General features: G+C 40.7%; 1 protein-coding gene across 1 annotated transcript in view; it reads left to right on the top strand.

Moving 5' to 3' along the window:
* Positions 1 to 6,109: 6,109 nt before the first annotated feature.
* si:dkey-112e17.1 overlaps positions 6,110 to 25,593 on the top strand; it is a 114,709-nt gene continuing 95,225 nt past the window's right edge. Inside the window, exon 1 of the mRNA XM_034169603.1 lies at positions 6,110 to 6,263. Within this exon, the coding sequence (XP_034025494.1) occupies positions 6,183 to 6,263 (81 nt within the window). The 5' untranslated portion in view covers positions 6,110 to 6,182. The remainder of the gene's footprint in view (positions 6,264 to 25,593) is intronic.

Raw genomic sequence — 25,593 nt, 5'->3', positions numbered from 1 at the left:
GGGAGACAGCTAGGACAGTACTGGATATGACATCTGGACAGTGGAAGGAAGACAAAGAGACTTGGTGATGGAATGAAGAGGTCCAGGAAAGCATAAGGAGAAAGAGGTTGGCGAAAACATTTTGGGATAGTCGGAGAGATGAAGAAAGTAGACAGGAGTACAAGGAGATGCAGCGTAAGGCAAAAAGAGAAGTGGCAAAAGCAAAGGAAAAGGCATATTGCGAGCTGTACAAGAAGTTGAATAGTAAGGAAGGAGAAAAGGACTTGTACTGATTGGCCAGACAAAGGGACAGAGCTGGAAAGGATGTGCAGCAGGTTAGGGTGGTAAAAGATGCACATGGTAATGTGCTGACAAGTGAGGAGTGCGTGCTGAGAAGGTGGAGGGAATATTTTGAAGAGCTGATGAATGAAGAAAATGAGCAAGAGCAAAGGCTGGATGTTATGGTGAGAGTAAGTCAGTACAAGAGTAGGTGAAGTACAAGAGATTGGTAAGGAAGAAGTGAGGGCTGCTATGAAGAGGATGAAGAATGGAAAGGCAGTTGGTCCAGATGACATTCCAGTGGAGGCATGGAAATGTCTAGGAGAGATGGCAGTGGAGTTTCTAACCAGATTGTTTAATAAAATCTTGGAAAGTGAAAGGATGCCTGAGGACTGGAGACGAAGTGTGCTGGTTCCTATTTTCAAGAACAAGGGTGATGTGTATAAAGTTGATGAGCCATAGCATGAAGTTATGGGAAAGAGTAGTAGAAGCTAGGCTTAGAAAACAGGTGAAGATCTGTGAGCAGCAATATGGTTTCATGCTGAGAAAGAGCACTACAGATGCAATGTTTGCTCTGAGAATACTGATGGAGAAGTACAGAGAAGGCTAGAAAGAGTTACATTGTGTGTTTGTGTACTTAGAAAAGGTTTATGATAGGGTGCCAAGAGAAGAGCTGTGGTATTGTATGAGGAAGTCTGGAGTGGCAGAGAAGTATGTTAGGGTAGTGCAGGACATGTACAAGAATAGTGTGACAGCGGTAAGATGCGCAGTAGGAATGACACACTCATTCAAGGTGGAGGTGGGATTACATCAAGGATCAGCTCTGACTCCTTTCTTGTTGGTGATAGAGATGGACAGGTTGACGGATGAGATCAGACAGGAGTCCCCATGGACTATGATGTTTGCAGATGACTTTGTGATCTGTAGTGAGAGCAGAGAGCAAGTTGAGTCTAGTCTGGAGAGGTGGAGATATGCTCTGGAGAGAAGGGAAATGAAAGTCAGTAGGAGCAAGACTGAGTACATGTGTGTGAATGGGCGGGAGCCCAGTGGAATAGTGCAGTTACAAGGAGTAGAAGTGGTGAAAGTAGATGAGTTTAAATATTTGGGGTCAACTGTTAAAAGTGGTGAGGTGAAGAAGAGAGTGCGGGCAGGGTGGAGTAGGTGGAGAAAGGTGGCAGGAGTGATTTGTGACCAAAGAATATCAGCAAGAGTGAAGGGGAAAGTTTACAAGACAGTAGTGAGACCAGCTATGTTGTATGGTTTAGAGACGGTGGCACTAACAAAAAGACAGGAGGCAGAGCTGGAGGTGGCAGAGCTGAAGATGTTGAGATTCTCTTTGGGAGTGACGAGAATGGACAAGATTAGGAATGAACATATCAGAGGGACAGCTCAGGTGGGACGGTTTGGAGACAAAGTCAGAGAGGCGAGACTGAGATGGTTTGGACATGTGCAGAGGAGGGACCCAGGGTATATAGGGAGAAGGATGCTGAGGATGGAGCCACCAGGCAGGAGGAGAAGAGGGAGGCCAAAGAGCAGGTTTATGGATGTGCTGAGGGAAGACATGCAGGGGGTTTGTGTGACAGAGGAAGATACAAAGGACAGGGCGAGATGGAAACAATTGATCTGCTGTGGCGACCCCTAATGGGAACAGCCGCAAGGATAAGAAGAAGACTGTTTTTCTTTGGAACAAAAGTGAAAATGGGTCCCACAGACCCAAACAACACACAAGGGTTAATTGAGCCCTCGAATTAATAAAACGTGCGCACCTTTTCCTTTAATTAGCCCTTGAATTAATAAAACATGCGCACATTTTCCTTTAATTCTAATTCTAATGATGCCATGCTGGGTAGCTACAGGTCTCTATATGTCCTTGTGCGCCCATATATACTCTAACCATGCAGATCCATTTCTAATGGGGAAATGTATCACACTGTCTCCTGGTTTGTTGGCTAATAGCCAACATTTATGTGTCAAGACAATGTTTTACAATTTGTGGCCACATTTAAGTAGATTGTGCCCTTGTTTTACTCAAACAATGCTTAAAACATGTGCACAATATCATAAAACGAGCGCACAATATAATAAAATGAGCGCACAGTATAATAAAACGTGCACACATTCTTTCCACATGCAAAACATTTTGCGATGACACTTCCAGGGCTCCGTAGAAATTCATTAGACTGACCAGTGAAGTCAAAAACCTTGGACAAAATGGGAATGGTGCAACATTCCCAGATGTCTTTTGCATCCCCATTCACATGTTGGAGTGGAGTACAAAACATGAAAACAGATTAAATTATGTGCCATGTGGCAAACTGCAGGTGAAATTTTGCAGGGTCTGTTTAAAGAAAAGTCTCCTGGATCCCACTTCACCATGAAGCTGTTTCACCAGTGATGCAACAGACAAAATTTGCATTCTGCACAGTTTCTCCAACCACAACCACAACTACAGAAGACTATAACTCCTTCAGAATTGTCTGTGTGTCTTGGTGGCTTCCCTCACTAGTTTCCTTCCAGCACAGTGACTAAATATTTAAGAACTGTCTGCTTGCCACAGATTTACCATACAGCACTTTACTAATTTTATTTCTCAATGACTGATGTAAATGAAGTCCAAGAATATGTTCAGTGACTTGGGAACATTCATGTAGCCATTCCCTGATGTGTCTCAAGAAATATATATATATATATATATATATATAGGAATGTGCTGCTGAACTTAAATACATGAATTGATGTATATTAACAAATTAATTAAGCTGAGCACACAAAACATGAAATATCTTGGGTTCATATCATACTGTCTGTAATGAAATAGAAGTAAAAATAAATGTAAGGATTTGTTTATTTCTATAGCTTTTTCCATTTTTTCCCAACTGTTTCTGATTTGGGGTTGTAGTTTAACATGTTGTAGTTTAATACTGAATATGGGATTGGACCAGAGGGTCCTCGGTTCCAATCCCACCCTGACCAGAAAATCACTAAGCGCCCTTGGGCAAGGTCCTTAATCCCCTAGTTGCTCCTGGTGTGCAGTGAGTACCTTGTATGGCAGCACCCTCACATCGGGGTGAATGTGAGGCATTTCAATTTCATTTTCAATTTATTTTCATTTATATAGCGCCAAATCACAACAGAGTTGGCTCAAAGCGCTTCACACAGGTAAGGTCTAACCTTACCAACCCCCAGATCAACAGTGGTAAGGAAAAACTCCCTCTGAGGAAGAAACCTCAAGCAGACCAGACTCAAAGGGGTGACCCTCTGCTTGGGCCATGCTACAAACATAAATTACAGAACAATTCCCGTCGAATATACAAGAAATGCTATTGGCGCACAGGACAGGAGGATCGCCAACACGAATACAACTCCCATCTCTGGATGGAGCTGCACCTTAAACAGAGAGAAAAAACAGAATCAGGCATCAGAAAGACAAAAATACTGTATAATTTGCCAGCATTAAACAACAAGAAAAACAGAAGAAATACTAAGGTGATCGCCGGCTACTAGCCCTAAACTTCACTAAAAGACCCAGAATTTAGGTAAAGTTGAGGCCGCAGCCCGCTCCAATTACTAATAAATGAATTAAAAGAGTAAAAAGCGTAAAACAAAACTGTACCAGTATGCTAGCCATATGAAAGGGAAAATAAGTACGTCTTAAGTCTGGACTTGAAAGTCTAGATGTTTCTCACTGTGTTGCATTTTGTTTCCCCAGTTATACAGCTTCAAGATGAAGTGGTATAGAGGAGGATTTTCTTAAAAAGAAGACCTGAAAGTTCAGCTACAATTTGCCAGAAGTTACATCTGAGATGCAAACCTAGATCTGATATTTTGGTGAAAGAAAACCCTCCTCTGTACCACTTCATCATGAAGCTGTATAAATTGTGATACAAAATGCAAAACATGCGCTATGCACAATTTCTCCAATCACAGCCACAGAAGCATATAACTTCTTCTAGATTGTCTGGGTGTCTTGGTGGCTTTCCTCACTCGTCGCCTTCTTACACAGTCACTCAGTTTTTTAGAACACTTCTCCACACAGATTTACTCTAGAGTGCCATACTGTTTGTATTTCTTCATAACTGATGTAAATAACATCCAAGACATTTTTAGTCACTTGGAAATGTTCATGTATCATCCCCTGACTTGTCTGAAAAAACTGGCAATAAAATGGATTATTTATGAAAAATAAGTTAAGATAAGAAACTTTATTGACTCCACAGTGGGGAAAATCGTTTGTTGCAGCAGCAAGAGTCATACTGTACTAAATAAAATAAAAAAAGAATATAAGTGAGTATGTATAAGTATATATAGATATAGTAAAAAATTTTCACAGGATAAATTGCACAGTTGTGCATGTAATAAAGCACAACAGCTGGAAGAAGTTGTGCAAAATCAGCAGGTGGTTATAGTGCTAAAAACATTTTGAGGTATTACAGCAACTAGAATAAATGACCTGAGGTGTTTTGTTTTGGACTGAGTGTGCAGCAATTTATTACTGAAGGAGCTGCTTAAGGCTCCCACAGTCTCATGTAAGGGGTGAGAGGGGTTGTCCGTAATTTATGTCAGCTTAGTTAACATCTTCCTCTCACCTACCACCTCTATTGGGTGCAAATGATGAGTCTCTTCCTGTCTCTCTCAGAACATCCACAGCCCCAGCCCCATTTACAGGTATTATACCAAAGTGTTACATTACTTATGCAACCCATGATCTTGGCTTTTAGATTTTTAATTAATTTATATCAAGTTGTAGAGATTTGCTTTCATTTTTTTGCATTTGAAATGACAAACAAATTAAAATGTGTGAAATACCAAATGGCACTGTGTTTACATGTGATTTCTTAATTTTTAATTTTTAATAAATTTGCAAAAATCTCAAAAACGTTTTTTTTTCACATTGTCATTATGGGGTATTGTGTGTAGAATTTTGAAGTAAAAAACAGAATTTCATCCATTTTTGAATAAGGCTGTATGTGACATAAAATGTGGAAAAAGTGAAGCACGGTGAATACTTTCCATATGCACCGTATAGGGTCACATTATAAAAGGCGAAATGTGGTTGGAGTTGGAACACAGACGTAAATGATTTTATTTAAATCTATATTACATGGGTATATTCATTATTTTATGCATTTTCTCCCCATCTTTCTTCTCTGTTTGTTAGTCTGTTAACAGAATAGCTCAAAAACAAATGAGCAGAAATTTGGTGCAAATAAGAGATGATTAGTTTTGAGCACAATCAGCTTTATTTAATATATATATATATATATATATATATATATATATATATATATATATATATATATATATATATATATATATTAAATGTCTTTCATTCATTTCCAAATTGTGTTTTGGTGAAACATCGCCCTCTGCTGTACTTGAGAAAACATCTTTTCTGAAAGAAAGGAAAGAAACCAAGTATGGAGGTCTCAGTTAGGCCAGCAACAAACAAACAAGCAAGCAAATAAATAAATACATAGCATCCAGACAGCTTCCTAAAACTTAATTTGTTGCACAGTACAGAGGTTTTTATGTTAACAATGTTTTCTTTTTGCTTTAATTCGTGTTGCTATAAATTACAATCCTTTTTTACTAGTTTTTTTTTTTTTTTTTTGTCTAGCTACACCTTTTTACTTTTAATATTATGACGCAGCCTGCAGTGGATGCAATCTGATACAAAACAAAACCTAAAATTTTACATTTCATTATAAATAATAATTCAAATACACAATCCTTAATGAAACACTACTTTTTTTAATGTTTGTCGTTGCTTTGCACTCAGTTCATGAAGTATTTCGGGCTCTGCTCCGGCACTTCACTTCACAGTTCGCCCGTGACCGATGGAAGCGCGCTCCCGACACCTCAGGTGAATCAGACAAGAGCAGTAGGATACGGTTCACTGCAGAAAACTGCACCACCAGACCAAAATGAGCTTCGCAACGTCTCTCGGGACGCAAGTTTTTATCACAGCCTATCTGCTGTTCGTGATGGGATGTGTTGCACAGAAAGTAAGCTGACTTTTTTTTTCCGCTGCCAGAATAATTCTCATGCTGTCCTCACTTGTACAGAGTTAACAGTGTCACAAACTCCGCTCATAAATCTTGACATTCTGGAGTTGTTCGCTTCTGGGCGAGAGTGCAGACCCGGTGAAGTGTGGTGTATGTATTTGAAGAAAAGGTGAAGGGCGTCTGTTGAATTCGGCGTACACCTGATATCGAAAAGGACACCAGTTTGACTTCAGGTTTCGACTCAGTTCATCTGTTCCCTCGAAGTACGCCATCCTCGTACTCCGTAACAACTCATTGGAAGGAAACACTGTTTTATCAAACTTTAAATTTAATTACTGTAAATGCCTCTTAAACTCTGCAAGAATTATGTCTATCGTATTGGATGTACAAGTGAGATATTAAATGTCTACAAGTGAGATGAAACGTATCAAATTGGTGCTAATAATACGGAATAGCTGAACATTAAGTAAATGTGCACAAATCTCAATTGAGTTTGGCGGACGTCCTTCACGCCTATTCTGCTGTATGTAAAACTAATTAAAAAAATAACAGCGAAGTCTGTGTGGTAAACACTCTGTTGCTTTAAGACTACATTATCTTGGGATTTGAAGGCGTTAATTACATTTAGCAAGTGCGCGCACATGTAGCCTGCAGCCCGCTTAATAGTTAAACAGGTTTTTGGAAAAGACGGATTCAAATTCAATGTCGCAATATTGTAGAGACCAAAATACGCCAAAATCTTGTCAGGACCGGTAGCCACGGCCAGGTTTTCTGATTTCCTTTTATCATCCTCCTCATGGTGACACCGGCGCAATTTCTGCACGTGTTCACCTTCGTGTTTTAAAATGCATGTTTTAGTGAGTGCATGTGGTGGTGCAGGAATACTGCAAAATGGGAACCCATCTGAGAGCAGGTTAACCTTAAATTCTTTGCCTCTGACATACACGTGCTCAAGATCAAAAGACGAACAGACACGCCAGGGAGTTGTTTTTTTTCCTTTCACTCAGTCATGTTCGACTTTTTTATGGCACAGTTGGTGCAGGAGGTGACTGACCTCTGAGCTGTAATTTAGTTTGGTAAAAAGATTGTAGAATGATGGGATGACAGCAGTTTGGAACAACCCTGTTCATGGGTGTAGGAACTTGGGGCAGCGGGGACATGGGGACATGTTCCCCCACCTTTTTTTGTCTTCTTCTTTATTTTAAAGTTGTAGCTTGCCTTTTCCTTAACTTTTTTCTCACCAGTATTATATTTTGATGTGTTTATGACTCTCTGCATTTTTAAATCAAATTTGTTCCAAGATTTCAATCATCACTTGAGACCTGTTGATTTTACTTTGTGTTGTCATAAATTGTGTGTTATGTGAAGCGCCTTGGGGCAACTATGTGTGAGATGGGCACTATATAAATTAATAAACTGAAATAAATTGATTACTTCACCAGGTCTCAACTGTCGAGACCTGCAAAGTGATCATTTGGCTTGTAAACCAAGCAGGACTTGGTTACATTGCCGGTAGTAAGTCAAACCTGTTTCCAGTGCACGTTGGCCTCTGTCAGGGCTGCCCTTTGTAAAGCCCGACCGATATGGATTTTTTGAGGCCGATGCCGATAACAATATTTGGATGAAAAAAATGGCAATAATCGATAAATCGGCTGATTTGCCGAGAGCTGATAAATCAGCCGATATATTATATTATATTATTTTAAATTAATAAAATGTTCTTTTTTTGGACCCTTAACAAAAAAGGTATGAGCTAAAAGCTGAAGCTTTGTCCTCATATTGATTAACTTTATAACAGAGAAGAATTTTCAAGTTCAAAAAAATGCAATCAAGAATTAAACCTTTGTGAAATTAGCAAATACATATCCTTAGAAAGAGTTGTGAAATACATCTGATCTTGTACCTCTTGTTGCTGCAACTTAGATATAGGTTCAGGATAAGGATATAGATCCTTCTAAACGTACTTGTATGCTTTTGTCAGCCGATCAGTGCAGTGTGACGGTGAACTACGGGGGCCGGTGATGAACACATTTAAGCAGGGGTGTAAGCAGCTCTTAGTTGAATGGAGTCAGAGCTCCATCCACTGGACAAACGGTGCAAGGACATTTTACATTGCCGACACAAACATTATTTCAGTAACTGTTCTGTTTATGAGAAATTATTGGCGTTCTATCGGCAAAATTTCGGCCGATAGTGAGAACTTTGAAAAGGGCTTATATAGACCGATAATATCGGCTGGCCGATATATCGGTCAGGCTCTAGCCCTTTGTCACCGGTTCTAGGCGCAGCCAGGGTGTAGAGGGGGTCTGGTTTGGGAACCACAGAATCTCACCTCTGCTGTTTGTGGACGATGTGGTTCTGTTAGCTTCGTCAAATCAGGACCTTCAGCGTGCACTGGGGTGGTTTGCAGCCGAGTGTGAAGCATCTGGGATGAAAATCAGCACCTCCAAAGCCATGGTTCTTGACCGGAAAAAGGTGCCTTGCCCTCTTCAGGTTGGTGGAGTGTCCTTGCCTCAAGTGGAGGAGTTTAAGTATCTCGGGGTCTTGTTCACGAGCGAGGGACGGATGGAGCGTGAGATCGATAGATGGATCGGTATGTGGACGCTGTATCGGACCATCGTGGTGAAGAGAGAGCAGAGTAGGGGGGCAAAGCTCTCGATTTACGGATCGATCTACGTTCCGACCCTCACCTATGGTTATGAGATTTGGCTCATGACGGAAAGAACGAGATCGCGAGTACAAGCAACCGAGATGAGTTTCCTCCGCAGGGTGGCTGGGGGCTCCCTTAGAGATAGGGTGACTGGAGGGACTACGTCTCTTGGGTGGCTTGGGTTTCCCCAGAGGGAGCTGGGGGAGGTGTGTGTGGATCGTGAGGTCGGGGCGGCTTTGCTTGACATGCTGCCCCCACGACCCGACTCCGGATGAAGTGGAAGAAAATGGATGGATGGACCCCTGTTGCCTTTAAGTTTAATTAAAGTTGGCTAACAGTCACACAGCTGTGCATAAATTATTCAGAGTCCTTGGAGGAATTGATAAGAATTATAAATTGCACCTTGAGCTAATAATGTAAACCAAGATTAATAACAGAATACTGTTCAAATGTGTGGTGGGAACTGACACGCCGCAGGATGTTACAGGTAGTTGGAACTACCATTTACTTGTACAAAAAGGTTGCTAGAGAGAATTTGGGCAAATGTTAGTGTACTTAATTTTAGGCTGCCCCCCCTCCAAAAAAAAAAAAAAAATCCCTGAGCATGGCTAGACAATATTCCATTTGTCAACTGACAGAGGAGGAGCTTTAAACCATAGAACCTGTGAACTTGTGTGATCTTCAATGCTCCTATGTTGGTTGACAAGACTGAAGATAGATCTGCCTGTTCGAACACAAGTAGGGATATCATTATGGTAAAGCACAAACACAAATCTGCCTCTCTGTGGGTGGTAAAGCTGAGGAATGATTTGTGGTAATATGTTCATTAGTTGGCATGCAGAATCCAGACAGTCTGCATGGATAATTTAACACAATGCCCTTTGTTCAGGAACTGCACAACCATCAAGTAAAACCAGTTCAGCTTGCCACCGCGTCTAAAATGACTGGAGACCAAATAATACAGAATCGAGCCAAAATTTACCTGTAGGGCTCTTCTCCAGACCTGTATGTGCATATATCCAGTCTGAAAGTGACCCAACGGTAATTAATTCTGGTCTGTAAATTTTTCACTGTTAAAGTATCACAATGAAGAACACATCCTGTGGACACCTAACCAGCAGCTGAGACTAGAAGAGCAGCAACAGGTCTGGCATTATATTGATTGAAACACTTAATTAATTGACTAAATTTTGTAGAAAGGAACAAATGATCGCACATGAAGAAGACAATAATTTATCTATGAACCTGCAACATGGCACAAGCACACTGTCTCAACAGGGATGGAATCCTGCAGCCTGTATGAGGCTTAAAAATTAGAACTATGCCTTTTTTCCAGCTTTATCGTACTTATCTGATGGTGTTCAAATGAAAAAGTTAGTGTTGGGGAAATATTGGCAAAATTAGCCTGCTTTTTGAAAGTGGCTCCCAGCTCCCCTGACACTTTGCTGCAATCATTTAGCACTTGTCTCTCAAACTGTTGGAAATCAGTAGAACAAAAGTCGAGCTGTCCATTTTCTACTCCAGTTAAGGGTCACGAGGGGCTGGAACCTATCCCAACAGGCATAGGGCATGAGGCAGGGTACACCCTGGACAGGACACCAGTCTGTCGCAGAGCCACATGCAGACAAACAAACACATTCATGCGTGCGCACACCTACGGACAATTTAAAGTTTCCAATTCAAGTAATGTAGGGAACCCACACAAACACGGGGAGAACATGCAAACTGCAGAACAAAAGTCTTATTTTTCTCAAACTGAATGGTGTCGCCATATGCTGAACATGAAGCCACAACGTTTGCAATGAGACAGTGTTTAAAAATGTAATTGAATTTTGCTTGTTGTTGTGGCAACCAGAAAGATTCATTCCTGCCAACCAAGATGACAGATAGCTGCAGGGGTCTATTTGTTTTACTTATTTGTGATGTCATAAAGCCAGTTCTTGAAACAATGGTAAAGTGGTAAAAGGAAGAAAAAGAACAGAAAAGTAGTTGTTTATTAAAAATGAGATGACAATCTACGCTAAAATGGAATCAGTTCTTCCAGCAAAATCAGAATCTGTTCTCCAAGCGATGCAGTTTTATGGCATAAATACAATGTCTGCTGTGTTGGTGGTGTTTCCTGTTGCAAGAAAACATTATGTACTCTACACCTGTGTGCCGCAGGAGCACTGGGACACCCGCGTATTGGATTATGCACACAGAAATACTACACGTGGCCTTTTCCAAACTGCATCAAACATGCTTTTTTTGGTGTCATGTTCTTCAGTTGTTGATCTAAACAAATGCCAAAACCCAAGACAAGTGTTTATGCCTTGTATTATGGCTTGCTTCATGGTACCAACATCATATTGTATGCATTTATTCACTGGGCCTCATGTATCAACGTGCGTACAGCGATATTTGAGCGTATATGGGGTGTACGCCAAAACGGCTGCGCCACTTGGCATTTATCAATGTGGTCGTTGGCGTACGCTGCGCTGAAAATATACACCAGGTCGAGAGGTGGCGTAAATTATACACCAAAATGAACCAGCGCTGGAATCCACATAAAAATGAATATGATCGGCCTGATAAACAGTGCCATCATACAAATCAATGCATATGTTACATAAATAACACTTTCCTGATTATACTACATAATAATCAATACAAATCCCGCTTTTGCAGGATTGCTGGTCTCGAGCACGATACGTGGCCACAGCGCTGACCACAAAGAAAGCGCTGCTCGCCTTTTTCTCCAGAGCCTGGAGCCAGAGCAGCGCTGAGCTTAACTTTATGTGGTGTGATCGTTTTAGACAATGAAATTGATAATTACAACTGTAGTGTTGTCATTCCCTTCGCCCGTGCTGCAACCAGGTTGTGTTGTCTCCATTCGTTTGTTACAATAAAATAAATAAATACATTTTAAGAATAAAGAAATCTGAAAAATTAGGCGTGTCTTATTAATTGAGCGAGCAAATATCCACATGTCAAGAATTATTGACATGTGAAAAGAGAATACAGTGGTCCCTCGCTATAACGCGGTTCACCTTTCGCGGCCTCGCCGTTTCGCGGAGTTTTTAGTCCAATTTTGCATGCCTTTTTTTTTTTTTTTACAGTGTTCTGTGTTCTGCGTGTCTGTTTATAAGAATCTTCTCACCCAGAAGAAAAAAAGAGCGCCAACAACTACTCATAACTGTGTTTGTCACTTGGAAACAGACACCTGCAGCGAGGTGTGAGTGGAAAAAGGCGCTGCGTCAGGACGCAGAGGTGCGATCTGTGAAATACTGGTCAGTCACTATTAATAATTTCTTATGTGTCCAACCTCGTACGTTGATCGTTAAAATTTAATTTGTTAGTTCTAAAAGCCATCATAATTATAGGAAAACGTTCTATTTTTATTTCTTAAACAAATGTTTGGGCCTGAAAACAGGTTGGTCTGATTTTTCTACTCAGGTTTGAACTTTGAGAGTGTTTACACACGAGAGAAAAGTGAGAAAATGTTCATGCCTGATTGAGAAAGTGTATAAAGTGGTTTTACAGGGTTTTTACAGCTTTAAAACGTCTATAATAATTGTAAAAAATAACACTGACTACGTCGCGGTTTCACGTATTACGGGCTATTTTTTAGAACGTAACTCCTGCGATAAACGAGGGACCACTGTAACACTTTTTTGATTATACTACAAAACAATTAATACGATGGCCGCTTTTGACGCTCTTTTGGCACGCGTCGTGATTGGTGGAGTTCTTTTTCTTTGCCGTCTTCCTGGCTTCCATTTCGTAAAATGGAGGTGTGTCTGAAGCGGAGTCTGAATATTTATGGGCGTGTTTATTATAATTACAATTGTTTTCACCCGCCGCATTTATCAAGGTCGCGTCAGGCGTACGCTGGAAATGGGCAGGTGCGCACTGCTTGATACATCTCACGGCAGCTTTGGTGTACTTCAAATTTACACCGTAAATTTACGCCACAAGTGCGCAACTTTGATACATGAGGCCCATTGAGTGTTTTGTGGACACTACCGTGTGTAGGCAATATGCAGGTGAAATATTGATGGAGAAGTATGTCGAATGCTGTGATGCACGGCACCAGTTCATGTTTCAAAACCAGACCACTGGTTCTGCTGAAGTTATTTTTTTTCTCACCCTCTGTCTTCTCCACTTTCCCTCTTTCTGTCTTTTGAGAAATGGCTTTGTGGTAAATCCTGAAAATGTTTATATATTCATTCATTCATTTGTTTTCTGATGCTTGTCTGGGTCACGGCGACACTAGACAAAGCAGCTCAACCCACACTTCCCTATCTTCTGCCAACTGCTCTAACACTTCCTGGGGGATCCTGATGTGTTCTCAAGGCAGCTTGGGAAATATAATCTCTTTAACATGTACTGGGTCTTCCCTGGGGTCTCCTCCCATTTGGAGCTGCCTGACAAACCCTCACCAGATACCTGAACTACCTCAACTGACTGCTTTCAATGAAAGAAGCCAGAAGAAGCAGTGGCTGTACACAGATATTCAAGCTTCTCATCCTGTCCTGGAGTGTAAGCGCAGATACACTCTCATTTCTGACGCTTGTTTCTGCATTTGTAAAACATCAGGCACAGCCCCAGTCAGTCTATCGATCTCAAGCGCCAACTTACCCCCCACTTGTGAACAAGAACCCAACATACGTGAACTCCTCCACTTGGAGCAATCACTCAATCTGAGGAAAAAATTATGGAATCATGAAAAACAAAAGAAAACTCCAACACATCACTAGTATTTTGTTGCACCACCTCTGGCTTTTATAACAGCTTGCAGTCTCTGAGGCATGGACTTCCAACTTTCTCTGATTGCTGTTGCCAGATCAGCTTTGCAGGTTGGAGCCTTGTCATGGACCATTTTTTTCAACTTCCACCAAAGATTTTCAATTGGATTAAGATCCGGACTATTTGCAGGCCATGACATCGACACTGTGTCTTTTTGCAAGGAATGTTTTCACAGTTTTTGCTCTATGGCAGGATGCATCATCATCTTGAAAAATGATTTCATCATCCCCAAACATCCTTTCAATTGATGGGATAAGAAAAGTGTCCAAAATATCAACGTAAACTTGTGCATTTATTGATAATGTAATGACAGCCATCTCCCCAGTGCCTTTACCTGACATGCAGCCCCATATCATCAATGACTGTAGAAATTTACATGTTCTCTTCAGGCAGTCATCTTTATAAATCTCATTGGAACGGCACCAAACAAAAGTTCCAGCATCATCACCTTGCCCAATGCAGATTCGAGATTCATCACTGAATATGACTTTCATCCAGTCATCCACAGTCCACGATTGCTTTTCCTTAGCCCATTGTAACCTTGTTTTTTCTGTTTAGGTGTTAATGATGGCTTTCATTTAGCTTTTCTGTATGTAAATCCCATTTCCTTTAGGCTGTTTCTTACAGTTCGGTCACAGACGTTGACTCCAGTTTCCTCCCATTCGTTCCTCATTTGTTTTGTTGTGCATTTTCGATTTTTGAGACATATTGCTTTAAGTTTTCTGTCTTGACGCTTTGATGTCTTCTTTGGTCTACCAGTATGTTTGCCTTTAACAACCTTCCCATGTTGTTTGTATTTGGTCCAGAGTTTAGACACAGCTGACTGTGAACAACCAACATCTTTTGCAACATTGCATGATGATTTACCCTCTTTTAAGAGTTTAATAATCCTCTCCTTTGTTTCAATTGACATCTCTCGTGTTGGAGCCATGATTCATGTCAGTCCACTTGGTGCAACAGCTCTCCAAGGTGTGATCACTCCTTTTTAGATGCAGACTAACGAGCAGATCTGATTTGATGCAGGTGTTAGTTTTGTGGATGAAAATTTACAGGGTGATTCCATAATTTATTCCTCAGAATTGAGTGAGTCCATATTTTTTCCCCTCTGCTTGGTCTAAAAAAGTAACCGTTACTGACTGCCACAGTTTTTTTTCCTGATTTCTTATAGTGTTTCTTAAAGCCAGAAAGTTGCCATTTGAAATGACTTTAGTTTTGTCATGTCTGTGATCTGCTTTTTTTCTACAAAATTAAACAACTGAATGAACATCCTCCGAGGCCGGTGATTCCATAATTATTGCTAGGGGTTGTATAAGCTTTGCTTCTGCTCACCCCCTTTTGGTTGCGCATGTCACTGTGGAATTGTCTTGTGTATCAATTTTTTGTTATTGTTGAGTCTGTGTGCCAGATAAATTCATTCATTCATTCACTTTATCACGGTGGAGGGCTTTGTGCGGTCCTGGGTATTGTCTGGAGCATTGGCTCCTGATTTGGCCACCCTTGGCACATTGGACCCATGTGAGGAGACCAACACAGGGCGATACACTAAAACAGATGATTATAGAATCACCTTGCCCAGATTAGGAAACTGGGGCCACCTCCTGGAGCCAGACCTGGTGGGGGGGGCTCTCAGGTGAGTGCCTGGTGCCCGAAAAAACAACATGGTGTCCCCATCGTATGGACTCACTACCTGCAAAGAGAGTGTAAAAGGTGTGGTGCATTGCTCTACAAGTAGTGGACGGAGGCAAATGCCCACATGGACGACACTTTTTTTTTTTTTTTAATTGAATTGACTTTATTAGACACATGCAACAAAATTTCACTCGTATACAACAGCAAAACTCAAAGTAATCAAAGAGAAAAAATAAACACTGTACACGGTGCCTAAAGGCGTAGGCAGAAGCAAAGCTTATCTACGCCTACACCCCTCCATGAAGTTGAATCAAACCAGGCATATGTGCCTGTTCATAAACATTCATCAAGCGCCTTGGGGCAACTGTTTGTTGTGATTTGGCGCTATATAAAAAAATTGATTGATTGATTGATTCATCTCTAAACAAAATCTGAACAACAGCAGCTCATAATTACAATTAAAAGAAAACAAATATTTCCTCCCAATACAAGCTGGTTACCACCTACATATTTCAGTACAAAAAGTTCAAGTATAACACCTTCTTACCACACAAATCAACCACTTTCATCTAATACATATCTGGAGAATACCATTTCTTTGTATAAATATACTGTATATGGTTGTATAGACAGTAAAATTTAAAAGATTGAAATGCCATCCTTATAACTGTGGAAGTGGGTGATACCTTTGCAGTCACTGTGGGGTTTCCACAAAGATATGAGTTTGGTTTTAAACTGGTTTCAGAAAAACCCACATTCTGAAATGAACAAAGGCTCCAAACAGTAGATGAGAGTATTTAACTGTGCTAGTAGGAATGTTGATTAATAGTTATAAAAATATTGGATAATTGCAGGCTGTGGCTGCATCATGAATTTAAGAATGCAGTTTTTCTGCTGGCCAGTGGTGCATAATTTGGGTGGGCCACATTAGCTTGGCTGAAAGCACAAAATCAAGTTGTTGGGTCAGCCTTAATGTCTTCTGCAGGACTTGCACATGGTCTGCGAATAGATAAACCTATCACCGATGAGCTGCAGTGCAGCTCTGACAGAGGAAAAAGGTCACGGTCAGAAAGATACTTTGACAGTGAGGAAAAATGTGCCAGAGTTTTATGATACTATTGTTTTGTGCAGATTTAAGACAGAATCATGACTTGTGGTTTTACAATTTCAGAAGACGGTTGCAATTGTTTTTCACTGAATAATGTCTTTGGGAGTTGCTTACTGATGTACATTTTAGAATAAAAATATTATAGCGGTTGAAGTTGGAGCTCTGGTGGCTGTGTGTTTACTCTTTTCCTCAGAGGGTGTGATAGTCAAGCACTATAATGACTAAAATTATAGACACTAGATGAGATGAAGTCTTCAGTCTTTGCAGCAATAAATTGTCTTTGAGATATGCGCTATGTAACAGCTGCATCTTGTTGGAGTGGCCCACCCTGTTATTTCTTTAAGGCCATAATTTGTGTATTGACAAAAAATGGGTTCAATTGATTGTGCTTCATAATGGACTCAGAAGTTTAAACTAGGAGGGAGCTCATGAGTGCATGTAGTTTCTCCACACAGAGGCACTTCCTGTTTCACCATTTTGCATTCTGATATTAATCATGCTGAAATTGAAATCACTTATTGAATGGTCAGCACTGCAGAAAGCAAATTCATTGTGGACTTGACGTTCCTGTACATGTCTGGCCAGATCGAGGGCCGAGAAACACAATCTTTCACAAAAGTAATGTCATAGCTCATGTTTTGGGGAACTTGATAAGTAAATATTAGCACAACAAAATAGGAATAATTTTCATGAATTATTTAAAATGTGAGAACTCTTCTATGCACACAAAACCTCTATCACCAGCTATTAATGCTATGGCTTCAGGATTTGATCTGACTCCTTTTGACGTAGTAGTGGTGCAGCTTAACTAAAAATTTACATTAAAATTGTTCATTTTGTGATTAAAAGCATGGCATTTTGCACACACATTCTAAATTAACTAATGTTTATTTTCAGATATGGAGCCATCCTGGAGCTGACTGACCTCTAATGAGCTACAGGGTCAAAATTTTAAAATCCTCCAGTTGTGATGAAAATTATACCACATTATCACTTACTGAGGCGTTCCTGGGCCGGTAGCATAGATTTACAGTTACGCCACCAGTCCATACTTGGCCGCAGTAATAGGCGGGTATCCTAATACCCGCCTGCTGTGCATAAACTGATGACGTCATAGTGCGCAGCCCAAGAACTGTCTGCAGGGGAAAAGATGAAAAGGTGAGAAGTGTGTGTTCGTCCCAATATGGATATTCCGGATGATTTTCTCATGGATAGTACGACAATGAACAGCAGCCAAAGCAGCCAGCTTGATGAGGACGCCCTGGCGTATTTGGAGAGCAGCGCGGTACCAGCCAACACGATAAAAGTTAAAGTGAGCCAACTTTTTATGTATGCGTTTGCTGGGTGTTGTGCGTTTTGATATGACATTAAGTAAGTCCCTTCGGCTGCTCCCTTGTTTGCACTTGGGGTCGCCACAGCAAATCCAAGGTGGATCTGCATGTTTGAATTGGCACAAGTTTTACGCCGGATGCCCTTCCTGACGCAACTCCACATTACATGGAGAAATGTGGCAGGGGTGGGATTTGAACCCAGAACCTTCCGAACTGAAACCAAGCGCATTAACCACTTGGCCACCACCCTGCTATGACATTAAATATTGTTAATGTAATTCCACGTGTTGTGTATCTCAGTGAGTGATAATTATGCAAATAATTATCGATATTACCGATATTTGCCCTCGTCCAACTCAGGCGAATATCGGTCATTTTGGACAACTAGGCATGGACGGAGGGACTCTGAAAATACATACCGCCCCCCAAAAGCATGTTATTGTATTATTACTTGATCATAATGATTCCAAAAAGGTATAGTTTAGACTATCTATGACTGAATTCCATGGAGTTATGGGGTAATAAACCAGCAACCAGTGGTGACAAAGGTCAGTTCAGTTTGTAGAGGGGTCAAAAGTTAAAGTTGCTCAAATTTTGGTTAAAAAAAAAAAAGAAGAAAATTATTGGTTGAGTTAATAGCATTGTAAAAAGGAATGGTTTGCACCATCTGTCATGCTTAGTTATGTTATGGGTTGAACAAATGGATGTCGACCTTGTTTGACCTTTTTACTTTGGAGACCAAGCATTCAACACAGTCAAAACTATTACATTTATGAATCCTTCTATTTCAACCAATAATTTGCATCACTTTTTACCAAAATTGCAGCAGCGTTAACTTTTGACCTCTGTACAAACTGAAACTGATCTTTGTCACCATTTTTACCCCATAACTCCAGAACATTCACTCATAGATAGTCCAAACTACACCTTTTTGGAATTATGCTCAGACAAATAATGTGGTATAGTTTTCAACATGATTGGAGCATTTTTAAATTTTGACCTCTGTGTAATTCTTTATTGACCCTGTAGCTCTTTCGAGCTCAGCTCCAGGATGGCTCCATATCTGAAAATAAACATTAGTTAATTTAGAATATGTGTGCCAAATTTCATGCTTTTATCACAAAATGAACAATTGTTTTGCCATGCTGCCCCACTATAGATGAGGTCCACAGGCCTTTACAGCAGCTGGATTTAAGTAAATCTGCCGGACCTGACAACCTTGAGCCTTTCTTTTTGAGGACAGCTGCAGATTTTATAGCAGAACCTCTGTTCCATATTTTTAATCTTACTCTTTCTGAAAATGAGATTCTGAGAATATGGAAGTCTGCTTATGGTTTTCTCCTGCTGAAAGGCGGTGATCCCTCTGTAGTTAACAACTATAGGTGCATCTCTAAATTGTGTGTTCTCTCCAAAGTTTTAGAAAAGTTGGTCGGTGAACAACTTAAATGTTTTTTAGATGCATATGGGCTTCTCTCACAATACCAGTCAGGTTATCATAAACGGCACAGTACAATAACTGTTGCTGTTAACGTGGTAACCAGTGGCGGCTCCAGAGATTTTTTTTTTTTTTTTTCTACAGGTGCTGTGGGGGAGCTTGGTATTTTTGTGAAGGTGCTATGGGCTCGTCTGTCGTGAGAGCTCTCTGCTACACCTCTGTCACATTCACGGGCGTGCGTACACATAGCGACATTCTGAGCTGCGACAGTCACTAAACCCAGTACCTTCCTGGTTGTCTCCCTCAGCACATCTGCTGTACTTTTCCAGTTGTCTAAAATTGCTTCACTTCCATCCAGTGCCTCTCTCACCTGCTCACTGAATTTCACCAGTCTTTGTCCTTCAGCTTCCACCATCTGAACCTTTGTTGAGCTCTCACTCTCTACTTCCTCATCTCTAAAGTCATCCTATAAACCACCATCTGATGCTGTCTAACTACACTCTCTCCTGCCACCACTTTACAGTCTTCAGTTTCTTTTAGATTGTATTTTAGGTGTTCTGTATTATTTAAAAATATTAAATAAACATTGTTTTCATTTAGGCCCATGTCCAAAAATTCCCTATTCTCAGTTATTTAATAAATTGAAAGCTGGTATATTTGTCACCCTCTTTTTTTTCCTGATCCAATCCATGACTATAAACTATCATCTGACTAACTATCATCTCCCCCGTTACGTACCCAAAGATCTTCTGGTGGTGCTGTTTTCAAATATAGAATTAGAAGCTTTTCACATCACAGAATTTATATATGGATAATTACAAAAAAAAAGTCTAATTATTACTATGTTGACGGCTTAATATGACGGCAATAATCAGTTTACGCTCTGACTGATGCATTTAACTGTGTGCAGCCTTGCATAGTGGGGTGCCTCTGAGGGTCTGCTGAGAAACTAATTAACATGAATGCATTCACTGGAACACATTCCAGAATCTGGAAATTATTTCTCCAAACTGGGTGAAACCACTGTGAAGATAAGGTCATGTTGCACCACGGGGTAGATACCACATGCCTTATTTTTATGGCTACAGAAGCTCTCTCTCCAGGAAATAATGTTAAATGGTTTGTGCACCGCTAACGTGGAAGTGATTGAGACTGCAAGTGCGCTCTCTCCCACCCAGTTGCATATCTGTGTGTTTGTGGTAGTTATTTTCAACGTTTTACTTGTCCATGTTGGCCTTGTAAATGAAACATTGATTAGATGTACGTGGTCTCAAAGAGGGCTTTCATGAAGTTCCAGGCCGAGCGCATAGAATGTGCTTAGTTGGTGCAACAGTAGCCAAGGGGGCGACCCCAGAGATGTCTGAGTTTAATCAGGCTGCCACCAGTTGTTTGTAAACTCAGTAGCGGTAGCGGTACTGTTACAACCAGTGACCACGAGAACCAACCGTTGCAGGCGTTGACATCACGGGGGGACGACTATGTGATAAGGTCCTGAGCTCGAGTATCAATGCTTTTCCCAGCTTGTGCAGGATTGACTCAAGGTTGAGCCATCGCCACGGGATTTCTGCTGAGAGCTCTGCAGTTGAATTTTATAAAAAAAAAGAAGCATCTTTTTTTTTTTTTTTTTTTTGGTCAGGCTGCATTGAAGAGTTCCAGGTTCTTGTAAAATGTTCTGCTTTCACGTTTTGCCTGATTAGCACTGCTGTCATTATGGATAATTGTTCTAAACCAAACATCTTTCATTAGTGTTTATCCAGGAAAAAAATTGTAAACTGTGCTTAAACAGTTCGGTGACAGAATAACTGTCTGCTATATTGATGGCTGACTAATTGGTTAACTTGGCAAAAAGTCATGTTTCTTCTTGAAAAATATGAGAATTGTATTCCTTTTCTGCTTTGACAAACTGTCAAACATGGATGGAATGTTTGGGTTGGAAAATGCTTCAAATGCTTAAACAGGAGATCTAGATTTTTTAAATGGGGGAAAAAAACTGTTTACAATGCTTTTTAAACTGGTTTGAATGGGATTGTGGCTCTTCTTGCATTTAAAGTAGCTATATTTGAGAAAAGGTTTTATAAATGCAAGTTGTCAAAAATGAAGTATCTTTGCAAGAAAATTGGAGCTTTGTGTTTGGGCTCTTGGACTGACCTAAGTGCCAAGTGGAGGGGTTTAACCCTCTGGAGTCCAGGGTATAATTGACTGTTACTTTTAGTTTTACCTTCCTAAATTACCTTTTTAAAAAACAGTTTACTTTACCTTGTTGGTTGTCAGAATGAAAGAAAAACTGTAGTCACACAGGTGAGGTTATGCTGGAAAAAAAACTGAAAATACCAATGAACCTAAATTCACACAAAACAAAATCCAAATAGTTTTTTTTTTTTACTGTAAAAACCACAAACGTGTTTAACAAACCATTTTTATAACTTAGAATGCAAATATAAATTGTAAATTTCAAAAACATGTCGCAAACAACAAAGTTACATACACTATTGTACAGCTATTTACAAAACAATAAGATACCACGCAAGTTGTTTGTGCCACTCACAAAGTAATTCCTGTCCAAAACAAGACGGTGGACACAGGGCTCACCCATAGGCGTGTCACTCTTCCTGTTGTCCACCTGGAGGTAGTGTTGACACTTTTGTCTGCCTTTGGTTGTGTTTTGTTTTTTTTTTTTTACCAGAATGTCCTCAGCAACCACTTGTGGTTGGTGATTTGATTGGTTTAGGGTGTGCGTTTTTTCCACTAATGGTAAAGCGGAGATGCCTTATTTTTTTTTTAAACCTCCCTTTCCTGCAGTTTGCCGGAACTGGCTGAACAAGGGAAGTCAGACTCCTGTTTGGTGTGCATTTTCAGCAAATATGCGCACCCAAACTGACCATATATATCAGGAAAAAGCTGCAATTAGTATTATTTATGGTTCTATTATACTAGGCCTATCAACAGAATGTAAAAACTGGTATGTAATTTGAAGTCCGCACTTTCAACACATTCAAATGGACACTTAAACCATTGTAGATCGGATGTTACATCTGTTGAATTCGGTCATGTGACTTGACACGGGAGACTTTCCACGTTAGATGAATCCAGCGGGTTAAGGGAATATCGTACTCCAATCAACACTATTTAAAAAAATATAATATATATACCAGCTTATGAATCATTACTTTCAACCTCTTAGCTGTGCAAGTCCTGATGTAGTTGACAAAATTAAAAAAGCACACAGCATCTAAAAAAATGAGCACAGATTCTGAGCTATTTTTAGCATAAGTGATGTAACCTCAAGTGCTGTTTGAAGGTCACGCCACCTGTCTTCAGCAAGAGTCTACTTTGTGAGTTACTCTAGGACACATAGTCATTCTGGGATTTTATTTTATTTTTTTTTGTTTCCAAATGTAATATGGCTTTAATTTCTCTTTCAAATCGAATTCTTGTATTTTGCAGTCAACATTTGTCCATCTCCACCTCTTTGTAACCTGTGGTGTATTCAGAAAAAACAAAAACATTGCATGTCTCTCAATAAGGTTGAATAATGTTTACATACCGTGAAGTCTGATTTCACTCCTGCTGTGTTCACACAAATCCATGTAGAATTATTGTTCTGCTGTGAGGTGCTGTCTTCAGTCCACAGAAAAATGGCTCCCTGTGTCACCCTCCTTCTCCAGACTTGCTGAGGGGGCTCTCTGTAGCGCTTAGCCATCGGTTTAGCTCAGCTTGACCAATAACACAAACACTGAAGCTGGTCTATGTCACGGCTCTCCTCTTAACAGCAGCCACACGTCGTCACCTTTCTATTTCAATTGATTTTATTTATATAGCGCCAAATCACAACAAACTTGCCTCAAGGCGCTTCACACAAGTAAGGTCTAACCTTACCAACCCCTAGAGCAAGCACACAGGTGACAGTGGTAAGGAAAAACTGCCTCTGATGATTTGAGGAAGAAACCTCAAGCAGACCAGACTCAAAGGGGTGACCCTCTGCTTGGGCCATGCTACCTTTGTCTCTGACTCTGTGATCACAGAAGTGGCTTCCCCAGCGAGACTGACTGTCCGATGCTGCAGCGCAAACCACAAACATGGCCCGTTTTTGTGAGAGGAAACACTCTAAGAATTTTCTCCTGGCCATACGTAAGGAAAAGATAAAAGCCGTGGTTAGATCCATGTTTTGAAGGCCATTCCCACGCTGTGGTAAGGCTTCACTTGTGCCGTTTGTACAAGACACACTATTGATGCCTTTATTGTGTCAAATCTCACGCGTAATCACGTTCTCGCTGGGGAGGCCGAGATTTCATTGTCGGTGTAAGCAAATGTTTGCGGGTGGTGGAGTGAACAAGCAACTTGTTTGCAACATTGTATTGTTATGGAGGTGAGTTCAACCAAAATATGTATTTAGGTGTTTAACTAAGATAATCACGAGTCTTTAATGTAAGTTTTATATATATAATATAAGCATGTTGCTGTTAGGGTTGCGTGTCAGGAACCAGTTCTTTTTGGATATCGTTAAGAAATGATTCGATCCATCGACAGCAATAGCCTTTTTGCTTAACGATTCCCTTATCGGTCCTTCAGAGTGGCCGTTGCTTTTGGGGGTGTTTGTCAGGAAAATGATCATTTCTCTACATTGATTACAGACCCTGCAGTGGGTCTGGATAATCAACTGTTTCTACAGCGTGGCTTTGCTTTGTACCTTGAACCAATGAAGCAATGCTTCGATCTGCTGCTTCGTTGGTTCTTTGTTTTATTACGCTTTATCTTAATTTTTCCCCACTAAAACCCTAAAGAGCATATGTCTGTGAGTAATATTCACCTTTTTATGTTAAACCGATCTGTTATGGTCTTCTGAAACAGTTGATGTATTTTATAACTTATAACAGGACCGATGCTAACGCTTTAATATGTCTATGGCATTTTCAATGTTAAAGTTAGCATTTAGCTGAACCATTATCAAGCCTCCCTCCACAGCACGCAAAGGATTCTGGAATACTCTAAAACTGTGAATAAAAAGAAAACTCTCACTTTCCTCTTCAAAATATCTTGGGAAAATCTGTCCACCTAATAAGCAACACTAGTCGTGTGACTACATCCTTGAAAAACACGTCTTAACCATTTTGACGTATTCACCATCAAAGTCCACAAAATCAGTGATTTCACTGCGGTATTGTATCACTTCCTGTTCCGAAGCACAGCGGTGTTTTTCTGTATCTGTTAGCTGTTTAATCTGCGCAGTTAGATTGATCTAGTTATCTAGATTACAATTTGTTTCCCAGTGTAATCTTTACGTGCCTTAACTAAAGCACTCCTTCTGCTGAATCACCTCTAAATTATTTACACATTATTCACTTTGCGTGTTTTTAGGAATCCGCTAGCTTAGCGTAGCTACTAGCTCTTAGCTGATTTAGCATGGCGGCTTCTCCTGTCTCTCCCGCACTTTTCTGCTCTGGGTGTGAAATGTAGTTATGTAGTTATTCCTCGGCCTCCTTTAGCAGTAATGGTACTTGTAATAAGTGTAGCTTATTCGTAGCTTTGGAGGCCAGGCTGGGCGAATTGGAGACTCGGCTCCGCACCGTGGAAAATTCTACAGCTAGCCAGGCCCCTGTAGTCGGTGCGGACCAAGGTAGCTTAGCCGCCGTTAGTTACCCCCTGGCAGATCCCGAGCAGCCGGGAAAGCAGGCCGACTGGGTGACTGTGAGGAGGAAGCGTAGCCCTAAACAGAAGCCCCGTGTACACCGCCAACCCGTTCACATCTCTAACCGTTTTTCCCCACTCGACGACACACCCGCCGAGGATCAAACTCTGGTTATTGGCGACTCTGTTTTGCGAAATGTGAAGTTAGTGACACCAGCAACCATAGTCAATTGTCTTCCGGGGGCCAGAGCAGGCGACATTGAAGGAAATTTGAAACTGCTGGCTAAGGCTAAGCGTAAATTTGGTAAGATTGTAATTCACGTCGGCAGTAATGACACCCGGTTACGCCAATCGGAGGTCACTAAAATTAACATTAAATCGGTGTGTAACTTTGCAAAAACAATGTCGGACTCTGTAGTTTTCTTTGGGCCCCTCCCCAATCAGACCGGGAGTGACATGTTTAGCCGCATGTTCTCCTTGAATTGCTGGCTGTCTGAGTGGTGTCCAAAAAATGAGGTGGGCTTCATAGATAATTGGCAAAGCTTCTGGGGAAAACCTGGTCTTGTTAGGAGAGACGGCATCCATCCCACTTTGGATGGAGCAGCTCTCATTTCTAGAAATCTGGCCAATTTTCTTAAATCCTCCAAACCGTGACTATCCAGGGTTGGGACCAGGAAGCAGAGTTGTAGTCTTACACACCTCTCTGCAGCTTCTCTCCCCCTGCCATCCCCTCATTACCCCATCCCCGTAGAGACGGTGCCTGC

Source organism: Thalassophryne amazonica, chromosome 5, assembly GCF_902500255.1.
Source record: "Thalassophryne amazonica chromosome 5, fThaAma1.1, whole genome shotgun sequence".
Lineage (NCBI taxonomy): Eukaryota > Metazoa > Chordata > Actinopteri > Batrachoidiformes > Batrachoididae > Thalassophryne > Thalassophryne amazonica.
This window is presented reverse-complemented; position numbering and strand designations above follow the sequence as displayed.